The 19,012-nt window shown below is 48.3% G+C and overlaps 1 protein-coding gene across 3 annotated transcripts in view; it reads right to left on the bottom strand.

Annotated features, from left to right (window-relative positions):
- Positions 1-8,893: 8,893 nt before the first annotated feature.
- The window catches only part of BEND3 (BEN domain containing 3), a 36,278-nt gene continuing 26,159 nt past the window's right edge, over positions 8,894-19,012 (bottom strand). For all 3 annotated transcript variants that reach the window (XM_066373547.1, XM_066373546.1, XM_066373548.1), the window contains exon 4: positions 8,894-14,623. In XM_066373547.1, coding sequence (XP_066229644.1) covers positions 12,377-14,623 — 2,247 coding nt within the window. In that variant the 3' untranslated portion in view covers positions 8,894-12,376. The remainder of the gene's footprint in view (positions 14,624-19,012) is intronic.

Raw genomic sequence — 19,012 nt, 5'->3', positions numbered from 1 at the left:
TGAATGAACAGAAGAAAGAATCAGACTAAATCTAATTCTCTAGAGCAGGGGTCCCCAAACTACACAGGGGGCCAGTTCACTGTCCCTCAGACCTTTGGAGGGCCGCCACATACAGTGCTCCTCTCACTGACCACCAATGAAAGAGGTGCCCCTTCCGGAAGTGCGGCAGGGATCAGAAAAATGGCCTCAGGGGGCCGTAGTTTGGGGACACTTGCTCTAGAGCATTATGAAAGGGACGCACACATATACCTTATCTAAGGAAGGACCACCTACAATACATAAATCGTCTCAATTCCTAGGAGCTATTTCTTAGCACTGGAAGAGTCAGCTCAAACAGGAGAGTTACTAGGTTGTGGAATGTCAAAAAGACTGGCTGTATCTGGTCCTTCTATTTGCCCGCCAGGAATTCTTGAGAATCCAGGTTAACTGACTGAAGGGATACTTCCATAGCCCGAAGCAGTGGGCTATTGGGTCCATGAGTCTGGCTGGAATCTTTTACCAGCTGGGATTTCAAAAGACCCAGGAATATCAGTTTTATTTGAAAGCTTAAATAAGCTCTCAGGAAGAAATACTAGTGTATACTGTACAGTGCAACACAGGGAATTTTTCTACTTTACCACTTATTAACTGGGCATTACTAATTCATCAAAAATAGTACATTTAATTTCAACATGAGTTATAATTTAAGAGATTATATTGATATCCATACTTTTTCTCATTTCCTTCACTTCTGTCCCTTTTCCTCTCCTTTCCTTTATCCTTCTCCCTCCCTCCTCTCCACTTGACTTTTTGGAGAGTAATAGAAAGCCTACGAAGTCTTGGAAGGTGAGGGATAGCATGACCTAATGATGTGTTGGGGGTCCTGGTTTTTAGGCTCAGTCTTGCGATTACCAAGTTGGGTTACCATAGTCATAGTTTGCCCTTAACCTCTTCAGTTTCTTCACTGGTTAGATGGGATCAGGATATAAATCACCTTACCTGACTCTCTGAAGGAGAAAGTGAAATGTACAAGGCAGAGGAGTGGGTGGTTAAGTAGAGAGCAGAAGGGCCATATGAAAGGCTTTTTGAAGCGGTTGGTAATTAGTACCTAACTTCCCTGCTTGGGAGGGTTTGACCCATTCCAGACTTCTCTGTTTTCCTTTTTTTCTTTTATATTTTTATAGAAAGAGAGAGAGAGAAGGAAGGGAAATGATGAGAAGCATCAATTCTTTGTTGCGGCACCTTAGTTGCTCATTGATTGCTTTCTCATAAGTGCCTTGACTGAGCTTCTCTAGCTGAGCCAGTGACCCCCGTGCTCAAGCTAGTGACCTTGGGGGCTCAAGCCGGACACCTTAGGGTCATGTCTATGATCCCACGCTCAAGCCGGCCACCTCGGGGTTTCAAACCTGCACTACCACCTGGTCAGGCAAGACTTCTCTGTTTTTTAAAATCGAGCTAAGAAAGAAGGTATCTGGTGATGGAGAATGTTAGCTTGGTCACAGCACATGGCAAAAACTGATGAGAAACAAAAGCAGTTTTGTAAAGGTTTATGGAACTCTTGAAGCTCACTCCTTCATACTCAACCTGAAGGATGGCTGCGTTATCATGCTGACAAAGCCTTCTCAGTGAGATGTGGCTAACATGATGAAAAAAGAAGAGATTTGGCTTTTAATAGTTATTATTTTCCCAGTAAAGTATGAAAATGCTTCTAGTGTACGTTTGCAGTGTTTTTTTTTTGTATTTTTCTGAAGTTGGGAACGGGGAGGCAGTCAGACAGACTCCCGCATGCGCCCGACAGGGATCCACCTGGCACGCCCACCAGAGGGCGATGCTCTGCCCATCTGGGGCATCGCTCTGTTGCAACCAGAGCCACCCTAGCGCCTGAGGCAGAGGCCACAGATTCCATCCCCAGCGCCCGGGCCATCTTTGCTCCAATGGAGCCTTGGCTGCAGGAGGGGAAGAGAGACAGAGAGGAAGGAGAGGGGGAGGTGTGGAGAAGCAGATGGGTGCTTCTCCTGTGTGCCCTGGCCGGGAATCGAACCCGGGACTTCCACACGCCAGGCCGACGTTCTACCACTGAGCCAACTGGCCAGAGCCTACATTTGCAGTTTTTAAAGGGTGAACAATGACGGTTGGTAGAGGCCTATCTACCCCTTTTACCAGTAATGGTTAATCCTTTCAAAGAGATAGCTCTCTTTTGGGAAATACGACACTAATTACATTTCTCTGCTGATAGTATTAATATTTTATCTTTCCTGGAAAATTATACAGATGGCTAGGCAATAGTTTTGTTATCTTTTTAAGTATTTTGGGGAGAAAAGTAGACATTTGGGTTATATGTCATGGTTTATTTGGTCAGTAATGATTGGGGAGATAGAAATATTACCATTTTTCAAGAAACTAGAAAGAAAACATTTCAGTTGAGGTGCTAGAGCGTGTTCCATGAGCCTTAGGTTTGCAATCACGTTATCCTGACATTCTACTGAAGTTCTGCCTCATCTTCTCACATATATTTTGGCTTTCAAAAAGTTACTGTCAGGCCTGACCGGGCGGTGGCACAGTGGATAGAGCATTGGACTGGGAAGTGCAGGACCGAAGTTCGAAACCCGAGGTCGCCAGCTTGAGTGTGGGCTCTTCTGGTTTGAGCAAAGCTCACCAGCTAAACCCAAGGTCACTGGCTTGAGCAAGGGGTTACTCGGTCTGGTCTGCTGTAGCCCTCCCGGTCAAGGCACATATGAGAAAGCAATCAATGAACAACTAAAGAGCCACAACGAAGAATTGATGCTTCTCATCTCTCTCCCTTCCTGTCTGTCCCTATCTGTCCTTCTCTCTGTCACACACACAAATTAATTCGTTGTTCCATTTATTTATGCATTCATTGGTTGACTCTTAGGTACCCTGACCCAGGATCAAACCCACAACCTTGGCATATGCACATGATGCTCTAACAACTGAGCTTCTCAGCCAGGGCCCGAACTGCTTAATTTCCGTGAGTCACCATGGTTGAAATCAGCCTTAGTAATTCTCACCTTGGAAATCAGTAAACACTATGAATCAGGGTTTATTTTCCCTAGGAGAACCAGTAGTTAAACATTTACCAACAACCAATGGGTGGAATGGGAACGTACACATGTTTTTCCACTAGTAAATGCCCTATCACCAGTGACCACCGTCCAAGTTCTTTCAAGTTATTTTTTTCTCCTGTCTTACTCTCTTTTTAAAATTGACATTAGAGAGAGGGAGAGAAAGAGACACATGGACTTGTTCCACTTATTTATGCATTCATTTGGTTGATTGTTACATGTGCCCTGACCAGGAATTGAACCTGCAGCCTTGCTGTATCGGGATGATGCTCCAACCAACTGAAGTCAGGGCTTCTCTGCTCTTGTTTTCACATATTTCCACAGGTCCTCCCTTACTTTAGCCAAGTATTCTAATGTGTATAATGTGGATCTTTTTGTAAGCATTCTTGTAAAGTGGTTTTGCTGTTCTCTGCACATATATTAAATTTTATAAATGGTATTACTATATATTTCATTTTGTATCTTTTCACTCAGAGTGGTCTTTAAGATCTATATCTATGGCACTATAGATACATCTAATTCATTGCTTCTCTTTGGTGCGTAATGAATCCCAACGTGCATCCACCACATTCGCCCATCCACTCTTCCAGTGACATTCCCCCAGACTCCACCAACTCCCCTCACCAGCAGTAAAAGTGCTTGCCTACTCTCCACGACTGCACCAGGCTGTCCTCCCACCAGCAACACACAAAGTACCTGGAGTCTCATAGTCTCACCCACCCTGTGGCATGATCCAGCTTTCTGACTTCTGCAGTCTAATATAGGTCTGAAGAGATACACTCTTCCTAAGTTCTCCTGTCCTGTGTATGCATGTGGAGTAGGCAGACAGACCAGCAGAGCAGAAATGATGGACCAGGTGCGGAGGATAACCAGGGCAAGAGCCCCAGGTGCCTAGCAACGGGCAGAACTACGAGCCCTTGCACAACCAGTCCCTTAAGCATTAACCCCTGGAAGATGACATCTAGGCTTCAGCTGTGTTTCAGCTCCAGGCCTACAGAAGTAGCAAACAGAAGGAATAACGCCATGGCCAACATCAGGACCAGCTGCATTGACCAGTGACACCCCCCCCCCCCGGGTCCCAACCAATCAGTGGAGAGCCTTAGGAGACACTGGGAAAACTGACGAATACTCTGTTGAGATCCTCCCCTGAGACCTCCGAACAAAGGCCCTCAGGATGGAGGACCCAGCAAGGCTGTCGATGGAGCATGCCTGCAGCTCTCCTCCCCTTCACCTCCCTCTTTCACCCCTCAAGGCATACATCTCTCTCCCTCTTCTCCAAGCCCTTCTACTACCTTTGTAGTTGCTCAGTTAACTTTCCAAGTTCTCTGGCTCTGAATTCTGACAAGCTGAACTCAAGTACCGAGGTTGCTGAAACGTGGTCCCGCCTAACTCGATGCTGAGGCCTGGTGCCAGTTGCTTTGCGGCTGACGCGAGCTCCCGCCGCCTGCTGCCGCCGCGTCGGGTAGCCGCTTCCACCCGCTGTTCCTTGGAATTTCACTGTGGCTCTGAAATGCAGTGCTGCCTTCTGAGACTGCCATTCTCCTGTTGTTCTCAAAGACATGCTTGCTGGCCCTTTTTTAAGTTTTTCTTTCATCATTATTGCTAAAGTGACCAGCTATATCAAAAGCAAAATGGTGAAAGTCTACAATTTTGAACCTGACCAGGCAGTGGCGCAGTGGATAGAGCATCGGACTGGGATGCAGAGGACCCAGGTTCAAAGCTCACCAGCTTGGACCCAAGGTCGCTGGCTCGAAAGGGGTTACTCGGTCCGCTAAGGCCCACGGTGAAGGCACATATGAGAAAGTCATCAACCAACAACTAAGGTGTCGCAATGAAAAACTGGTAATTGATGCTTCTCATCTCTCTCTGTTCCTGTCCCTATCTATTCCTCTCTCTGACTCTGTCTCTGTAAAAAAAAAAAAAAAAAAAAGAGTCTACAATTTTGCAAGGTCCTGGGGACTCAGATCACTCACAATGTACTTCTTGATTCTGTTGTAGAGATGTCAGCTACACCCAGTGGGCCTTCCATCTGGGTACTTTATTCTGAAAGCTGGAGAGACCTTCCCCAAGGCAGTTACCCAAACTTGTCAGGGTAGAACAGCCAAGTCCCTAAAATGGGCAATTTCTATTTAGAGAAATATAGTAATTTCTGGAGCCCCACTCAGAGGGGTCAGATACTAGAAGATGCGGTACTTCTCCACCGGATGTGGGGAACCCCTTAACTCCTGATTCTGAGACAAAGGCGAGGATAAAACAATGGCAGCCAACTCTGGATCTCAGCAACACAATCACTATTAACAACCTGAAGAGAAGACACCTATCCCCAAGAGCCTAACACATGCAGAAGTATATCCCTCATCATGCCTGTGTGCTGAGAGTTCAGTTTGTCAAATCCAAGGAGACTTAGGTTTAATACCTTGTGTCAGAAATAGCAGGAACCGAACCCCAGAAAGACCATGGCTATGGAGTCCTGTAGCCAGCATTCCCAGCTGAAGCAAATTGTCTAGTTTAGGAGACTCAAGAGTCAGGGAACTGCAGACCCACAGGTGTGCCTCAGGCCAGAGCCTGGCCCTGTCCCATCTGGGATGGCTTCAGCTGTCTGCGCCGAGGGCCAGAGCCAAGGCCTCTACCTGCTTACACGTGCATCCTAAAGATCAGTTTCAGACAAGATATGTCAGGTTTTGTGCTGTTTACCATCAGGACCTTCTCTCCAAACTCAACAGGCTTTTTAAACCACCAACTAGTGAGGTTGGGACTCATTAGAATCACGGCATTGCCTGACCTGTGGTGGCGCAGTGGATAAAGAGTCGACCTGGAACCCTGAGGTCACCGGTTTGAAACCCTGGGCTTGCCTGGTCAAGGCACATGTGGGAGTTGATGCTTCCTGCTCCTCCTCTGTTCTCTCTCTCTCTCCTCTCTCTAATAATAAAAATGAATAAATAAATAAATAAAAAAATTTTAATTGATGCTTCAAAAAAAAAAAAAAGAATCATGGCATAGTGCCCAGGAAATAGCAGGTGTTATATTTTTGCTGAGTGAACTTCCTTTAGAGGTAGAAATGATTATTCCTGAATTTCTTGTTCTATTTCCTGTGGCATTAAGACGTTTTGTGGGTCAAACACTCTCACTTGGATGGGTCCAGAAGCTCAGAGACTGTGGATGGTCAGCCAAAGTTAAATGGTGGGGGACCACTAGGTAGAGAGACGGAGACAATTATTACACACAGCTACACGAATGGTGGCACAGACTTCGGAGCCAGCCTGGCCATTATTAGAGGCCCCCAGCTCGGCTACCTGGATGACCTTGACCAGTTACTTAACCTCTGGAAGCATCCCCTTTTATAAATTAGGAATAAAAATATCTAGCTCACAGGATTTCTGTGAGGATTAAATGAATTGTCACATCCCTACCACATTCTTGACCCATTATAGGAGCTCAAAAAATGGGAGCTCTTATAAATAACAGAACTCCCTGTAATTTAGGGTCCTGTTGTCACTTCAGAAGACAGCTGTCACACTGCAGGAGCTTCTGGAAGGAGGGGCTACAGCACTGCATGCTCTCAACCTCTGTCAAGGACACAGTTCACCATCTGGACTACAAACTCTATTTAGAAGAACAAATGAATTCTTATTCCTTAAAATAAAATCAACGGGCATGCTTCACCACGCAGAAATGTTCTGGCAAAAGCCATCACATTTGGCCAGTGCCCCGAAACCCTGATGGCAAAGCAGACGGAAACCTGCCTCTTCCCATTGACCTGAAAGCTAAGATTTCGTTTACCACTAGTCAGTTGTATTGGAACACAATAGGAAACCACTTATTTCATCTTAGATCTATTTCTAGTAACCAGGAAAGTGCTAAGCCTGCAGTGTCTGTACATACTGATATTCACACTGAATTTTGTGAAGTTACTGTCATGCAGCAGTTCTCAGTGAGCCCCTGAACATCAACAGCGGCATCACCTGGGAATGCAAATTCTTAGTCTCCACCCTAAACCTACTGAATCAGAACCCCGGGGGGTGTGGCCCGGGGATGTGGTTTAACACGACCTCTGGTGGTTCTGCCCTTTGTCAGTGCTGACGGAGTCCTAAGGCGATCCCCTCTGCCACTGTACCCATCCTGTAGCTGTCAAGTGCCAGTCAGTGTGCCTTCTGGAGCCCAAAGGAGCCACCCTGCTGGGCAAGCTACCCCTTTCCCATGGGCAAGACTTCAGTCAAATCATTAACTGGCCCCTTTGCTTCAACTGGGACCAATTCTACTAAACAATTCATATTCTAGGACTTCTCAGTGGACGGGAATGAAGCCAGACCGCAGTGGAAAGGACACTCGCTTCCGGACGTCCTGGGCCCCTCCTGCTTTCCTCAGGCTCCTCCTCCTGACAGCAGGCCAGACACTTGCACAAGAACCCATCTCAAGCTCTGTTCCTAGGCAGGGCGATGCATGGCATTTATTTCACAACCCCCCAAATTTACTACCACCAGAACACGTCTGGCCAGACTCCCCACAATTATTTCACCCAGAGCAATTATAAAACCAGTGCATCCATATCTAAGCCCCCCAAAGGCTTAGACCTAGAGGATATGGGTGGCAGGACACTGACTTGCAGTTATTTTTGGACCTCAATCTGTGTTGTGGCTCAGGGGTGCATGGCTCTTGAGATGGTTTGATATGGCAAAGACAACTTGGATTCAAATCCTGGCACTGCAATTCGTGGGTTGTGTCAGGTTTGGCAATAAACCTACAAACCCATTTCTCTCTCCAGCCTTATCCAGAAGTAAGTGTCCAAAACACTGAGTTTATATGAGAATTAAATGAGATGGTATAAACATCATTCAGGATCTTAGCTTTCTTGACAACAAGCATCATGATGGAATTCACCTTGCAGGGCTCTTGAGCAGATTCTGAGAGATCCAGGTACAGCTCCCAATAAATGCTCATTCCCTTCCCACCACTGGGAAGGGGGCTTTAGGTTTATCTGGAAGCTCCCTTAAAGAGTCCATTGTATCTCACCATTCCAACGAGAATGGTAACTAATCTGGTGTGTGCTCTTACCCCTGAGAACTAGAGTTTCTAAGCTCACATATATTAAACTTCTCTGAATTTTCTTTTTGGTAGAAAACAAGGATACTTACAGCTGCTAGAAGAAGCGTAAAGAATTTGGCCTTCCTTCAGGTCTTGCTTAAACTTACTTACGTATTTAGCCTTTGGGGCTCCAGCCCAACCTGTCCTAACCTGCACGTGGCTTAGAGCAGAAGTGGCAGGACTCACAACCAAGGAACACTCGCTTTATATACTGACGCTTGGGCCAAACAAAACACTCCTCTGACAGCTGGAGACATCATTTTTACTATGAGACGTTAAATGATTTATCATTAGCCAAAGAGGTTTGAGAAAAAACATGCACACTTTTGTTATCAGTTAATTATGGTAGCTCTGAGGAGCTAAATCCCATTTAATCTGGAGAAAAAAGTGTGAACAGCAGCTCTGCCGCCTGCCCGGCCTCACGGCCTCACCAGGGAGTGGTGGGTGGGCCAGGAAAGGCGGGTCCAGTGCACCCCCCACAGCGTGGCCAGGAAGCAGTCTGTGTAGAAATGGGCTAGGATTTGGTGACTTCTCAGTCATTCAGCTGTGACAAACTGAAATCCTGCCACCCAGCATGGAAGCCCCAGGGGCTGAGGGGCCCGAGCATGCACGTCCCCCCCCCCCCCCGGGAGCCGGCGGAGAGGGGGCCCGGACAACCAACAGACCAAGGCATGTTCCGAGGGACCTCTTCCCTAAGAAAATAAGATGGTACGAGAACGTATTTTTTTTTCTATTTTTATAACATTTTATATAACTCATAGAACAGTGCTTGTATAAAAAATTCACACAAAGTTGCTAAAGAGCATACAATTTCCAAAAAAATGTCCTGGGTTTTTGTTACATTCAGTTTTCTAAGGATGCACTCTAATCAATGGTCAAATGCAGACATTATGTGGTATTTCATTATCTTTGGTAAAACTATTCTCATTGTGATGTCTCCTCACAGTATGAACTCTGATATCCACTTTGTGCAGGGTCTGCTACCACTAGGATGTCAGAAAAGTATTAAGGCTGGATCTACGCGAGGCAACTATTTCCAAATGGCAGGAGCAGCCCCCTGGACCCACCCCCACTTCATGTCACCTGTCTACGCAGGCAGGGTGAGAACTCAAAGACCTCCAATCTTAACACCCCCCTCCCCGGTCAGGCACGAGGCAAACATCTGGGGGGAAAGGTGGAAACTGAAGCCATTTCTACAGGAACCCAAGTGGCCATGCTGTGGGGTACGAACAGGCCAGTGACTCTTACCACTTAAACAGCTCATCCATCCATCACTAAGTAGATCCCATTGGTTGGTTGATGATTGCTGCTGATGTAATACCCCCTTCCCCAACTTAAAGACAAAAAAAGGGTTCAGGGCGACACTGAGTGGGGAGAGGGCACAGTAATGCCCCTGACACGAAACATGACACGACTTTATTCCCTGTCAAATGGTTGTTGTCATGTAGACACAGCAAAAAACGAACCAAAGCAGGATTAGAACACTTAGTACATTCATGACTATCTTCATACATTCTTTTAAAACTTACTAAACACAGAAAATGAAGGAAACTACCACCTATTGTGACTTGCTATTTTACTTAACATCAGAATGTGTCTGTGCTAATTCTTTAGTTCTCCGGATACAAGGCCAAAAGAAAAAATAATCCAAAAAAGCAAGTAAAAAGTAAAGAATTTAGATGAAGAGGGAAAAGGGATTTGCCAACAGATTTTATGGAAAACATTAAATTTTGTACTTCTATTGCTTCATGTAAAACACTGTCCCTGGAGCCCACCTGTACGGCTGGAGAACTGAGGACACCATACAGAGAGACACAGGACCTGCGCGCGTTTCCTGATGGGACAGTCTGAGGAACAGGAAGCCGCTCCCAGAGTGTGCACCTCTCTTCACTGAAAGGGACTCGAGGACGGGTGGGTGGGGCAATACGAAGGAGAGGTATTAAGGAAACCACCAAAATAAGGTTTCCAAACATTGAACATGTTCCAGGTTACAGACATTATTTCATTCTTAGAACATGTTGATTTAACGTAGGTAGATAATCTTTTAAAAAATTATTAATAAATGATTGTGCTTCTGAAGCTGCAGGGTCACACTCCACCCTCTACTCTAGAAAGCAGGACAAGTTTCACATGGCTTGGAATCCTCTTGGACACATCCTAGAGACCAGAACAAATCTCACGGCACCCTCCAACCAGCAGGGCTGGTGAGTGGGCATCACTACCATCTTTGGGTAGGGTGTGAGCGAGCGAGGGTGTACGCATGTGTGTGTACGCGTGTGTGCATGCATTTGTTGTTGGGGAAACTAAGGCATAGAGAAAGGCCCAGGTGGTGAGGGGGAGTGAGCCTCCCGGCTGCTCCGGAGTCCCTTCTTCTTTCCAGGCACAAAGAGGTTGAACTTGCTATGTATATAGGTCCCCTTCATCTCACTTGCTTTTTAATAACAAATGTGTATGTGCACATGTGAGTGGGTGAGTCATTTAATCTCTGGGAAGTTCTAAATTTCAATAATTTAAGCCTGCAGTTTCAACAGAAATAATCTGTAAATGACATTTAAAAGCAAATTTACTAAAGTTAGATCACCAACTTTACACTGCTCAAAATCCTGTCATATATATTTAAAAAAAATAAAAATAAAAAGGCCTGCTGGGTGCAGACAAAACTGTCAAACAGCCACCGGAACCAAAGTCCGTACCAGCTGTACAAGGACAATTCACAGACTGATGCTATGATTTCTGCATTTAAGGTAGCCAAATATTAAGCCACAAGGGTTTTATGACTACCCTGTGTGATCCATTTACTGTTTCCTTTCCCTTTAGGCATTTGGCCCCCAAAGTCAGATAAGTACAAGTATTGTTTGTAACGACTTGAACTACTGGGGGATTTCCCGGCTGGAACTCCTGGAGAAGGTGCCACTGGACTGAAGCAGCCAGACCTTCCCAACCAGTGCGGAGAGCAGAAACGTCTCAGCCCCAGGCCCAGGGACCAGCCAGATGTAGGACAGCAGGGCCTTCGTATAGGGTCTGAGGGGAGAGCGCTGAGCAGACCCTGGGAAGCAACATGGGGGCCCCATCTGAGATGACCTGTGTCCGTCCAGTACCAGGTGTCCCCGAGAGGCCTGAGGGTCTGGGACCCCTGAGGAACAAGGATGCACCCTGACTGAAGGAGCTGACGCTGAGGTGTGGGGACGTCACCATACAGCTCCCAGAACCCACGTTTTGTCTGAATACACACAAAGTAAACAATTCTCGGTGAGTCCAAAAGGACCCATCGTTAAATCAAACAAGAAGCCAATTAGTCACACACACTGTTTTCCAAAGAACCGTGCCTGCCCCTCCAATCAGCATCCTCATATGGAAAGGGAAGGGGGCATTGGAGAGACACAGCTCAAATGACATTGTGAACGTGTTCCCACGTCTACCTACATTCATAACCTCTTCCTCCTCCTCCTCCTCATCATCCAGTGTTCTCGTCTACAGAGAGTGAGCTCAACGTTCTCCCGACCTAGCAGCGACCACCAGGCCCGGCCGCGAGCAAGTCCCTTCTTCGCACCCAGCAGAAGGGAGAAAGCGACCACTTTCTGAGAGGGCTTCACACTATCCCCTCCCATCTACCAAGGGGCATCTTGACTCTTCCAAAATCAGATGTAAAAGGTCAGTAAAGTGGGACTCTATGCCACCTGAAGCTAGTATTAGGCATCATGCACAAACATGGCCCTTCTAAAAATTTCATACATCTGAAACCATCTTAAAAAGAAATCCCAGCAACTGAAGTCATCTAACAGTACTTCACCTTGACTATTTAAAAGATTATTTTTTCCCTAAGCAAAGTGGCCCCCAAAGAGCCCTATGATTCTTTTTTTTAAAAAGGGTTTCTTTTTAATTTAAAAAATTTGATAAAAATGGAAGATGCAAAATGTGGGAAGAGAAACAAGCAAGAGAGTTGCTGAATTTGCATTTCAACTTGAGAAGAAGGGGAGGACAGAGCCAAGAAGAGAGAAGCCCTCTCCCGAGGCCTCTGCTCTCCCAGCTCAGCCATCCCTCGACTGGCTGCTCCGGGGAACTCCAGACAGAAGCTGGAAGGAGGAGAGGCCAAATGTAAGGCTTCTTTCTTGTGTGGTTGGGTGGGTGTTGACGTGTGCAAAAGGAGTAAGCCACTTCCCACTGACATAAGGTGCGTGTCTATGGATACCATACACGTGCGCCAAAAGGAGGCTCCAGCCCCAGGGTACCCGTCACTTCTCCACTTTCTTGGCTTTTTTCAAGATATCACATTTTTTCCTGTTGGGGCGCCGGCACCGTTCGTCGATGCTGGGGATACATTCATAATGCCACACCTCCTCCATCTTCTCCACCGGGTACACCGCCTCCACGTAGTGGCGGATGAGCCTGAGCCGGGTGGGGTCCAGCTGCTTCTTGTTGCAGGCCCCGGAGTGGTTGTACTGCAGCCGGAGGTTCTCCGCAGTGAAGAGTTCGGGAAAGAGCCTGACGAGAAGGCGGGCGGCGAAATTGCCCACCGAGAGGCTCTGCTGCACGATCTCGCGCACCTCCTTGTCTGACAGCAGGTATGGCGAAGGCACTGGGAAGTCAGGGGAGGGGACCACCAGCTCATCCAGAGGGATCTTGCAGAAGTCCTTGCTGCTTCTTTCGGGGGGCAGTGGGGGCCCCTCAAATTCCTCTCGGAATCTTTCGGGGTTGATTGCATAGTTTGCCAGGTCTCTGCACTCGGGGCCCGGCACATGGACCTTGCGCTGCTGCTGGTAGGACCGCCTCTGTTCCGTGTCCCGACGCCGGCAGCGCTCGTCCAGTTTGCCCACGAACTCCAGCGTCCAGACGCGGTCGTTCTTGGCCCGGGGATAGAGCAGCTGCACGTAGTGGCGAATGAGCTTGATGCGAGCCGGGTCCAGCTGCTTCTTGCCCAGCGAGCCACTGCAGTTGTACTGTTTGCGCAGGTTCTCGTGGGTAAAGAGCTCCGGGAAGAGGTGAACCAGCAGGCGCGAGGCGAAGTTGCCGATGGACAGGCTGCTCTCGTAGATGCTGCGCAGCTGCTCCTTGCTGAGCAGGCAGTCGGGGCCCGGCACCTCGAAGTCGGGCTGCGGGACCTCCAGCTTGTCGAAGTCGATGGGCACCAGCCAGATCTTCTTGGACCGCCGGCCGGGCCGCTCGCCCTCGAAGCTGTCCTCCACCTTGACCACGGAGATGTCATCGGGCAGGCTGGAAGAGTCGTAGCAGTCGTCCCGCGGGGGCTCGCCCTCGCTGCCCCCGTCCAGCCCCAGCCCCTCAAGCTCGTCGTTGATGCGCTGGGCGCACTGCTGCAGCCAGGCCTCCTCCTCCTGCATGTCCGGGAAGTAGATCTCCGTGTAGTTGCGGATGATCTGCAGCCTCTGCGGGTCCAGCTCCTGCTTGCTGCCGTCTCCATAGCAGCTGTACTGCTCACCCAGCTTCCGGTGGTCGAAGAGCTCTGGGAAAAGCCGGTGCAGAAGGAAGACCGCAAACTCGCCTGGCGAGGAGGCTTCATCCAGGAACTCGGTGAGGTCCTGCGTGTCCACCGCATGTTCAGAGGTGTTAGTGCTGCTCCGATCCAGGGACAGAGCCTCCTCCTGGTCTTTGTTGTCCAGGAAGTGGCTGGGGTCCACCTGCTCGGGCTCAAAGAAGCTGGTGACCTGGCCCCCTGGCTGGCTGTCCTCCATTTCCCGCTGGGCCCAGAAGCGGCTGAAGAAGTCGTTCAGCTGGGGCAGGCACTCCGCCTGCCACACAGCCGTGTCCTTCACTGAGGGGTAGTAGACCTCCACGTAGTTGCGGATGAGCTGCAGGTGCAGAGACTCCAGCTTCCTCTTGGCTGCAAAGCCGCAGGCACTGCAGCCACGGGAGAAGTCCACATCGCTGAAGAGCTCAGGGAAGAGCTGCACCAGCAGGCGGCAGGCCAGGTCGCCGCCCGACAGGCTCTGGTCCACAATCTGTTTGAGCTCCGCTGCAGTCAGCTGGTACTCGGGGGGTGGCTGGAACTTAGCCACCATCTCTGTGGGGCTCACCTGCTTCTTGATGCGGCTCACCTCCAGGGACAGCAGGTCCACCTTGCTGTGCAGCTGGGACATGTTGGAGGAAAGCGTGTTGAGCATGTAGAACATCTTCTGGATGAGAAAGTAGATGTTGGGGTCACTGTCGGTGGCTGCACTGCCACCGCCACCATCCCGCTTCTGCGTCTCATTGAGGAGCCGCAGTGGTGAGGGGACGTTGCTGGGGTTTGCCTTCTCCAAGAGTTCGTATGTGCTGAGCACGTCCCCCGCAGGGGGGTTCTTCTTCTCCATGATCTTGTGTGAGATGCCGTACAGCGGCTTCTTGTAGGAGGGGGTGCTGATGTCATTGCAGGGCTCCTCCTCGCCCGGCCACACGGAGACCAAGTGTTTGCCCCGGCCAGGCTGCTCCCCGTTGCCCTGGCAGGGCGAGCTGTTCTCCCGGTTCCTCATGCCTGCCAGGAGCACCTGGAAAACACAGCTGTGTTAGGGGAGAGTTCTCATTTACCACTGGAGACACAGATCTGTGTCACACACACAGAGGCCAAGGCCATGCCCGGGAGCGCCTGAGGAACTGCTTCGCTCACCCTGGAGTCACTCGGCCTGTGCAGGAGCACACCCCAGTACAGACCTGCTCATGCTTCCTGCGTCCTGAGAGAGGCTCAGAGCGGACCAGAAAAGCCTCGGACTGCTGCAGGATGCCAGCGCTGCACCTCCTGCCCACAGGACCCGACAGGAGACCGAGCACAGATGCCGGCCAGGTGGAGCAAGAACCCTGCTCGGGACGGGGGAGACCACGGGAACATGAGGAGCCCCGATGGTAGCCCCGCCATGGCCAGGCCGCCACTGACCCGGGTTCAGCTGCTCTCAAGCAGGGAGAGCGACTCCCGCTTCTGGCAGCTCCAGCATGTCCTCCACGCTGCAGCCTCCTGAACAGACATTTCCTCTGGGGGCAGCTGAGATGCACAGCGGCAGACACAGGAGAACGGGGTCTCAACAGTGGCAGTGTGTTGCCAACTCCACCACAGCCTGGAATCACGTCTTATCTCAGATCGCAAAAAGGCTGGGCTAGCCCAGGATTTTCCAGAGCCTGTGCAACTGCGACATTCTGTGAAATGATGGGGCCTCCCAGGTTTCTAAGTCTTGATCTCCTTGTTAGTCTAGTAGCACTTCTCAACCAGAATTCCAGAAGGGAATTAAGCCACACTGTCCTAAATCACCGACTGTATGTAATAAATTAATGTGTATCTTATGCATCTAGAAGAGTACTTGCTAGGTACTATTCTGCCTTGCTAAACAGAGGTCTGTAGGAGAATCAAGCCCTACCAAAACCGAAGGGTGGACATTCTGCAGGGCCCTTGATGCTGGATTCCCAGGGAAGCTCAAGATACTCTTTAAGGTCCCCAAAGTTGGACTCCAAACTCCACCATGGAAGAGCAATCACCATGAGCACTGCGAACCCAGAGTCCTCACTGCTTTCATCAGTAGTTTTCCCTACTGCCAGGCTCTGAACATACACATGAACAGGTGATTTTCTTTTTTTAAGATTTTATATATTCATTTTAGAGAGGGGAGAGAGAGAGATAGACAGAGAGAGAGAGAGAGAGAGAAGGGGGTCAGGAGCAGGAAGCATCAACTCCCATATGTGCCTTGGCCAGGCAAGCCCAGGGTTTTGAACCAGTGACCTCAGCATTCCAGGTCGACACTTTATCCACTGTGCCACCACAGGTCAGGCTGACAGGTGATTTTCAAGGAAGGTTCAAAGGCAAGTCAGTAGAGAAAGGATAATCTTTTTCTTTTTTCTTTTTTTTTTTTTTTTTATAAAAAGGATCAGAAAGCATCAACTCCCATATGTGCCTTGACCAGGCGAGCCCGGGGTTTCAAACTGGCGACCTCAGCATTCCAGGTCAACGTTTTTACCCACTGCGCCACCACAGGTCAGGCAGGATAATCTTTTTTACAAACGATGCTGTTCATCCTACCATGTTCCATACATAGTAATGAACTCAAGATGGATCATGGACCTAACTTAAAATTTTAACTTCTAGAAGAAAACATAAGAAATCCTTTGTGACCTTAGTTTTGGCAAATATTTCTTAGAACACTACAAGTACCATCTATAGAGAACAAATGGATAAACTGGACTTCATCAAAATAAAAACTTCTGCTTTTTGAAGAACACTGTTAAAAGAATGAAAGATTAAAAAAAAAAAAAGCCCCAATTGGAAGAAAACACTGGTAAATCATTTATCTGCTAAAGAACCTGAACTCAGAATACTTAAAACAGGGTAAGGAACCTATGGCTCACGAGCCAGATGTGGCTCTTTTGATGGCTGCATCTGGCTCACAGACAAATCTTTAATTAAAAAAAAAAATAACGTTAAAAATATAAAACATTCTCGGCCCTGGCCGGTTGGTTCAGTGGTAGAGCGTCGGCCTGGCGTGCAGGAGTCCCAGGTTCGATTCCCGGCCAGGGCACACAGGAGAAGCACCCATCTGCTTCTCCACCCCTCCCCCTCTCCTTCCTCTCTGTCTCTCTCTTCCCCTCCCGCAGCCAAGGCTCCATTGGAGCAAAGTTGACTCGGGTGCTGAGGATGGCTCTATGGCCTCTGCCTCAGGCGCTAGAATGGCTCTGGTTGCAATGGAGTGACGCCCCAGATGGGCAGAGCATTGCCCCCTGGTGGGCGTGCCGGGTGGATCCCGTTCGGGCGCATGCGGGAGTCTGTCTGACTGCCTCCCCATTTCTAACTTCAGAAAAATACAAAAAAAAAATAATAAAACATTCTCATGCATTACAATCCATTCATTTCCTACTGCTCATATTCATGGTTGCGGGTGGCTGGAGCCAATCACAGCTGTCCTCCGGGACAACACCAAATTTTTATTGGATAATGCGTAAGGTACATGGGTCGTTGTATGGCTCTCACAGAATCACATTTTAAAATATGTGGCATTCATGGCTCTCTCAGCCAAAAAGTTTCCCGACTCCTGACTTAAAAGAACTCTCAAACAAAATAACATACAACTCTATTAATTATTTCAACCACTTCAAAGAAGATATATAAATGACAAATAAGACATAAAAGATGCTTATTAATAACATGCAAATCAAAACCACAGTGAAATACCACATCACTAAAATTATACCCACTAGAATGGGTATAATAAAAAAGACAGCCGTGCCCTGGCCTGATAGCTCGGTTGGTTAGAGCATCGTCCTGGCAGGCAGAGGTTACCAGGCGATCCCCAGTTAGGGCAGATACAGGAATAGATCGATGCTCCAGTCTCTCTCCCTCCCTCCCCCCTTCTCCTCTCTCTAAAATCAATAAAAATAAAAAACATTAAAAAAAAGACAGATGATACGAACTGAGACGAGGTGAAGGAAATGGAACTCTCAAACACTGCTGGTGGGGATATAAAACAATGTACTCTTTGGAAAACACTTGGTACTTTCCAAAAATGTTAAACATACATGGACCATGACTCAGGTATTCCATTCCTAGGTATTTATTTATCAAGCAAATTGAAAGCACAAGATCATATTAATACTTCTAAGCAAATGTTTATGGTGGCCCTATCTGTAAACAGCCCCAAACAAGAAAGAACCCAAATTTTTATTAACAAGTATGTAGCATGACTAGGCGGTGGCACAGTGGATAGAGTGTCAGACTGCGACACAGAGAACCCAGGTTTGAAACCCCGAGTTTGCTGGCTTGAGCACAGGCTCACCAGCTTGAGCACGGGGTCACTGGCTTGAGCGTGGGATCATAGACATGACCCCATGGTCGCTGGCTTGAAGCCCAAGGTCGATGGCTTGAGCAAGGGGTCAGTCGGTCTGCTGTAGCCCCCACCCTCCAGTCAAGGCTCACACGAGAAAGCAATCAATGAACAACTAAGGTGCCACAACGAAGACTTGATGCTTCTCAGCTCTTTCCCTTCCTGTCTGTCCCTCTCACTGTCTCCGTCACCAAAAAAAAAAGTATGTAAACAGTTATATTCATACCATGGACTACTACTCAATAAAACTGCTCCACATGAAACTCATGATAAATCTCAAAGTAATAACACTGAAAGAAGCCAGACAAATGAAAGAGGCCGCACTGTATGATTCCAGTCATAGAAATTTCTAAACAGTACACACTTATCTATAGTGACAGAAAGCAGGTAGTGGTCATGCGGAGGTGCAGGGAGGATGCAGAGGCACAAACTTACTGTATTTCAGTCCTAACTTTATAAAGTTGTTTTTGGTAAATGTTGAATTTGAACCAAAAATGTGTAGGAATGTAATTTTTGAGGGTTTAATAAAGCAGAAGAGCTAAGCAGCGAGCTCTGGAGGGTGTCAGGGGAGCAAGCAGGGCTGAAGCTCAAAACGTTGGCTTCCACTGACAGGCACATGCCGCAGGCAACTGCGGAATGGACAAGAACACAGTGCGTCCTCAGGATGCTTCTGCACCGTGGAAAAGCACAGCTCCGCCTGGCCTGGCCAGTGCTTCTGAAACTCTAGTATGAGTCCCCTGGGGTCTTGTTAGAATGCAGACTCTGACCCCTGGGTCTGCGTTTCTAACAAGCTCCTGGGTGTGCTGTTGGTCCCGAGTCATCAAGGCCTGAAAGACTGCCTGCTCAGTCTTTCTCGTCCAGGCAGAGTCGATGTCATTTGTAAGTCCTCAGATAACCAATGCCAGCATAAAACAGTACTTGAGGTGTTTTTCTTGCAGGACAAAGAGACGATTTCAAGAGGCTAGGTTTACAATGGCAGGTGGGCAACGTGGCGCCAAGAACAAGTAGGCCCAGGCTGAAAACAGGACAGAAGGCCAGATAAACATAACACTTTGATCCTTCTGAACCTCCCATGTTCTA

Source organism: Saccopteryx leptura, chromosome 3, assembly GCF_036850995.1.
Source record: "Saccopteryx leptura isolate mSacLep1 chromosome 3, mSacLep1_pri_phased_curated, whole genome shotgun sequence".
NCBI classification, from domain to species: domain Eukaryota; kingdom Metazoa; phylum Chordata; class Mammalia; order Chiroptera; family Emballonuridae; genus Saccopteryx; species Saccopteryx leptura.
The sequence above is the reverse complement of the archived record's forward strand: the minus strand, read 5'-3'. Positions and strand labels throughout refer to the sequence as shown.